Source organism: Oryctolagus cuniculus, chromosome 14 (genome assembly GCF_964237555.1).
Source record: "Oryctolagus cuniculus chromosome 14, mOryCun1.1, whole genome shotgun sequence".
Lineage (NCBI taxonomy): Eukaryota > Metazoa > Chordata > Mammalia > Lagomorpha > Leporidae > Oryctolagus > Oryctolagus cuniculus.
In genome coordinates, this window is record NC_091445.1 from 90,392,292 (window position 1) to 90,398,291 (window position 6,000).

Here is a 6,000-nt window from a genome sequence, read left to right on the forward strand (position 1 = left end):
TTATCCTATATTTATGTGTATAGAAAAAAAAACATAGTTTGTGTCAGGTTTGGTATTGTGTGAGGGGCCAGACATCCATTGGGGATCTTGGAATGTCCCATACTTGAATCAGGAGGCTTCATGTTTCCTTTTTATATTTCTTAAAACGTTACCTGTTAGGGAAAATAGGTGCCTGCTGGTCTCTCTTTCTTTTTAATTCATTTATTGAATGAGTTATAGGCAAGAGGGAAAGACTTCCTGTTTATCTATTGATGGAGTGAGTGATTTGAAAGTTACACAGAGGGAGAGACAGAGAGATCTTCTATCTGCTGGCTTACTCCCCAAATAGCTGCAATGACCTGGGCTGGTCCAGGTCGAAGCCAGAGTCCAGAACTCCATTCAGATCTCCCACGTGAGCCATCTTCTGCTCTTCCCAGGTACATTAGCAGGACGGTGGATTGGAAAAAGCAGCTGGGACTCCAACTGGTACTCCCAATATGGGATGCTAGTGTTGCCACTAGCAACTTAGAAGAGAATTTCACTTGTTTGAATGGCAGAGAGAGAGATGTCTTCCGCTCATTGGTTTCCTCCACAAATGCCTGCAAGACCCAGGACTGGGTCAAGCTGAAGGCAGAATTTGGGAACTCCAATCAGTTATCCACGTGGTGGCAGAGACCCAAGTACTGGGACCATCTTCCACTGCTTTCCCAGGGGCATTAGCAGGGAGCTGGATCTGAAGCAGAGCAGCCAGCACTTACACTGGTGCTCCAGTATGGAATGCAAGTGTCATAAATAGTGAGTTAACTCTCTCTGCCAGAATGCCCACCCCGGTCACTTTTTTTTTTTTTTCAATCTCTCCTGAATACGCCTGTTGTGTTGCTTTTACAACCTAGAGAAAGAACACTGATGTGCAGTTCTTCGTTTCACCCACATTGCGATCCAAAACCCGAACTTACTCTACAATTTTCTAACTCTGTCCTTAACGGAATATCACAAATCAGTAGGAGCGCGAGAGAACTGTTATTAATATTTTCTGTTTATTATTTACTCTTTAGTTGTACTTGAGATGTCTAAAGATGCCTCCGCTCTTTTAATTTCTTACCTAATTTTGCTGTGAACCTAAAACCTAAAAAGGGGGCTGGCGTTGTGGCGCAGTGGGTTAAGCTGCCACTCCGGCATCCTATCCGAGCACCAGTCCCAGGCCCAGTTGCTCCATTTCCTGGGAAAGCAGCACAAGGTGGCTGAGCTCCTGCCCCTCCCGTGGGAGACCCAGCCGAGCTCCTGGGTCCTCCTGGCTTTGGCCTGAACCAGCCCAGGCCGTTGTGTCTTTTTGGGGAGTGAACAAGCAGGTGGAAGACCTTTCTGTCACTCTGGCTTTCAAATAAATAAATAAATAGATCTTAAAGAAAAAGCTGCTCTGAAACACAAGGTCTGTTTTTTTAAAAAGTAGAAAGCAAAATAAGTCAGGCACGGAAGGAGACATCTTGCGTGTTCCCCCTTCTGTGTGGAAGCGAAAAAGTTGATCCCGAAGAGGTGGAGGTGGACCAGTGGTTAGGCTGGGGCGGGGGTGAGCAGTAGGGGCAGGGAGAGAGTGCTGTCAGCCCCTGGGTGCAGCTGGGTAGGAGTTGCTTCTTACACAGTAGGGTAACTATGATTGGCAATAACTAATGGAATATTTCAAAATAGCTGACATGATTTTGAGTGTTCCCAATACAAAGAATTGGATAGTTATGCCAGTTACCCTGCTGTGATCATTACACACGGTACACATGTATTGGAATGTTACATTGTTCCCCCTAATACGTACAATCATTATATATCAATGTCGATTTATATATTATATATTTATTACTATAATAAAATATATAAATATTTTATATATATTTTAATCATGTAGAGGGGTAGGCATTTAGCCTAGTGGTTAATACACCATTTAAGACACCCATATCTCACATTGGAGGGCCTGGGTTCAACTCCTGGCTCAATTTCCTGCTAACACACACCCTAGGAGGCACTGATGATGGCACAAGTAGTTGGGTTTCTGCACCCACATGGGAGACCTGGATTGGGTTCCAGCTTGCACCCCTTGCCAGGCCTGGGTCTACTCTGGGTATCTGGAGACTGAATGAGCAGATGGGAGCTCTCTCGCGCTCCCTCTCAAATCAATCAGCACATTTTTACAAGTAAAAAATATATATAGTAATAAACCACAGAAACACGCCTTGCTTCTTTTTGTTGTTGTTGTTAATATAGAATTAGCTGTTGCTGTTAAAATCTGTGGTAGGTAGTCCTGCCTGTATGGTCATTTTCTGGTTGTGGTTGTATGTTTCTGTAGTCATCAGTGAGGAAGCTGGGCTAAATAACAGCTGTGTCTCTTTTACAGGACCCTTCATTTCTGGAAAAAAAAGAACGCTGCGATTACCTAAAGAACAAGCTCTCCCACATAAAGCAAAGAATTCAAGAATACGATAAAGTAATGAATTGGGATGTACAAGGGTATTCGTAAACTGTACTTGAAACTACTTTTTCAAACAGTGAATTTACTATTTATTTGCTGCCTTTTTGATACTCATCTCTCTGGTAGAGGAGCAGGTGCTGTCTGAATTGCTTCCAGTTGGGTAACCCGGGATGTAATGGTAACCAGCGTGACTCAGACATTCAAAACGCGTTCAGGATTCCCCACGGGCCTCTGCTCGAGTGGAGGTCTTCTGTGTCCGTGCGTGCAGCCTCACGGGCGTCTGTCTCCTTTAAATGTGGTGTCATCTCAGAGACCCTGCCCTTGTCGTGTGAGGAGCCCGCAGGTTTTCCTGGGGAAATTTTCATAAGAGAAATCGCCATGCATTCTTCTCAGCAGGAAGCGAGTGACACCTTTTCACAGTGTCAGTTCTCCCCGGGGAGGGCTTTGAACCCCAGATCTACATTTTCACACTTTGTCATCCTAGGCAGCTTGGTCTCTGTGCCCGTTTCCCCTCCTGATAGTACTGACCTCAGGGGCGGCAGGGAAGAGCAAGTAACTTCGCATTTGTAAAGCATGTAGAACGGGAGCGTTATATTAGCACTGGTGGGTTGAATAAACTACGGCCAATGAGCCTCAAGAAAGCATCCTTAATGAGCAAGCTCACCGGCTACCATAACACCAGGTCTTTGTGCGTGTTGCTGTCAGCACTTACCACACGTGGCCTCAGGCAGGTGCTTCTTGGGAGCTGTGTCCCATGGGTGCAGCTCGGCCGCCTGTTTGGAACCAGTTTCACTGTGCACCTGCGTCTGTTCCCACAGCCCAGCCTGTGCTGCAGGCATCACGCAGCATCGCATGGCTGTTGTTGCCTTTCTCCCCGCTTTCAGGAGCCCCCCCCCCCGGGCCCCTTTGATGCTACCGTTACGTAGACTCTCCCTTGGGTTTATCGGGATGTTTCATCTTTCCAAGAATTATCTTGGCTTTAGGGTTTTATTAGTATGAAAAAAATGATTTTCTAAGTTCGTCTTCATCGGATCCCGTTCAGTGGTCTCTATCTCGTAGATCAGTTCGCAGGTGTAGAATTACAGTTTTTGCCAGGGACAGACAGTTGTCATTCAAGCAGTATTCACAGGAGCTTGCTGAGTGATCAAACCAAGTGGAAAAGCAGAAGCCCCGAAGGTGTTGGCACTGCATGGACTTCCTGGTTTTACTTCACTGCTGTCGACTGTTAAAATACGAATCCTGTGGTTCGCAGACTGGAGGACCTGTGCTGTGTCTTAAGAGGTAGTATCAGGCTGGCGCTGTGGCGTGATGGGTAAAGCCATTTGCAGCCATCTGGGGAGTGAACCATTAGATGGAAGACCTCTCTCTTCCTCTCTCTCTCTCTCTCTGCCTCTCTGTAACTTTGCCTTTCAAATAAATAAACAAATCTTTAAAAAAAAAAAAAAAGTAGCATCAAGGGAAGCGTGAGGCCTTTAAGGAGCCCCAGTGGATGAACCTCACTTTCTCTTTTATATTTTGTGAACCTATGTGAACATTTTGCCTTAAGAGCACCAATGCTTTAAAAAAAAAAAAAAAAAAAAAAAAACTTTAAGAAAGTTGGAGTGAGACAGAGAGAGGGACAGGGATCTTCCATCTGCTGGTTCATTCCTGTCCAGAGCTGGGCCAATCTGAATCCAGGAGCCTGGAGCTTCTTCCTGGTCTCCCAAGAGGGTACAGGGGCCCAAGCCCATGGGTCATCCTCCACTGCTTTCCCAGGTGCATTAGCAGGGAGCTGGATTAGACCCGGTGCCCATATGGGATGCCAGCGTTGCAGGAGGCAGCTTAACCCACTGTGCCACAACGCCAGCCCCACCAATGCTTTTTAAAAGAAAAAAGAGAGATAAAGTATCATGTTGGTAGTGTGTAAATGGATAAATAATGGTGAAATGAAGTGTTTAAGGAAATTAACTTTGTAAAACTGTTTTTTTACTACTGTTGTAAATATTAAGCTTTGAAAACCAATGCTGTAAACACCGACTTTGTTAAAACGTTTGTCAATACGTAAGAGTTTTAAAGTTTCCGTTCCCTGTCGTTTTGTGTATGTGAGCTGTTGTTTGCTTTTGCAGAATTCCTGTGTTCACTGGATGTGTTCTTGAAAATATCTCACTTATCAGAGAATAAACTGGAAAGTCATGGAGAACCTGTAGGTCACGATGTTCATGTGACTCATTTTTCCCGCTCACCCGTTATTTGCAAGAACTCAAGATCAAGGTCACTGTAGCAGTTTTTTAGGGTTGCCCAACAAAGTACCGCAAACGGAGTGTCTGAGCACAAGAGAAGTGCCTTCTGCGGCGGGAGTCTGCCTGTAGGGACCCCGTCCTGCCTCTCTGGCTTCCTGCAGCTTGCTGGCCACGTGCCTGTTCCTGTGCTCTCCGGAGCGCCACCCTCGCAAGGCCTGCGTCTGCTTGGCTGTTGTCTTCGAGAACACCAGAGGTACCGTTCTAACTGCATCTTCAAGCACCCTCTTTTCAGACAAGGTCACACGCTGAGGTGCTGGAGGTTAGGACCTCAGCATATCTCCTCAGGGAACTCAATTCGACTCATAGTAGCGTTCTGTTCTGAAACTTCATTACGTCGATACACCTAAAACTTAAAAAGGAAGGCAGGTGTTCGGCACAGCTGGTAAGATGCCACTTGGAACACCTGAGTCCTATGTTGGAGCCAGGGTTCAAGTCCTGGCTCCAAGTCAGGTGCAGCTTCCTGCTACTGTTCTTCCGAGGAGGCAGCAGGTGATGGTTCAAGTCCTCGGACTCTGTGGGAGACCCAGACTCAACGCCAGGTTTCTGGCATTGGCTGCCCCAGCCACGGCTATTCCAAGTGTTCAGGGAATGAACAAGATCTCTATCTCTGTTTCTCTCACTGTCTTTCCTTCCTTTCAAATAAAATGAAAGAAAACAAAAAGGATGATAAGTGAAATACAAACTTAAAGATAGATTTATTTATTTGTTTGAAAGGCAGATTTATAAAGAGGCGCAGAGAGAGAAAAAGGTCTTCCTTCCGCTGGTTCACTCCTCAAATGTCCACAACAACCAGACGTGGGCCGATCTGAAGCCAGGAGCCAAGAGCTTCTTCCAGATCTCCCACGCAGGTGCAGGGGCCCAAGGACTTGGGCCATCTTCTGTTGTTTTCCCAGGCCATAGAGAGAGCTGGATCGGAAGTGGAGCAGCTGGGACTTGAACCAGCACCCATATGGGATGCCGGCACTGCAGGTGGTGACTTTACCTACTACACCACAGTGCCCATCCCCAAAGTTGGTTCTTTTTACACAAGACACCCTTTGTTCAAGTGAACTCGATCATTCAACACGTTAAGCAAGGAATAATCACACTTGAACAGTGGCCACAATAATGAATCATAGAATGGACTCCAGGATTTAATGCAGAAAGGTTTAATGCTTCTAACTTCACCAAATCCAGGAGAAAGCCTGCTTCTTTGTATTCTTCAGCTTCTTCCAAGCACTTTTCACTTTCTACCATCTGTGGAGGATGTTGTATGCAGCTGCCAACCTGCACTGGCACTGGCAA

At 46.0% G+C, this 6,000-nt stretch overlaps 1 protein-coding gene across 6 annotated transcripts in view; it reads left to right on the forward strand.

Annotated features, from left to right (window-relative positions):
• Positions 1-4,622, forward strand: part of MARVELD2 (MARVEL domain containing 2) — a 28,672-nt gene extending 24,050 nt beyond the window's left edge. For all 6 annotated transcript variants that reach the window (XM_051853424.2, XM_051853427.2, XM_051853426.2 and 3 more), the window contains exon 7: positions 2,363-4,622. In XM_051853424.2, coding sequence (XP_051709384.2) covers positions 2,363-2,485 — 123 coding nt within the window. In that variant the 3' untranslated portion in view covers positions 2,486-4,622. The remainder of the gene's footprint in view (positions 1-2,362) is intronic.
• The last annotated feature ends 1,378 nt before the right edge of the window (positions 4,623-6,000 follow it).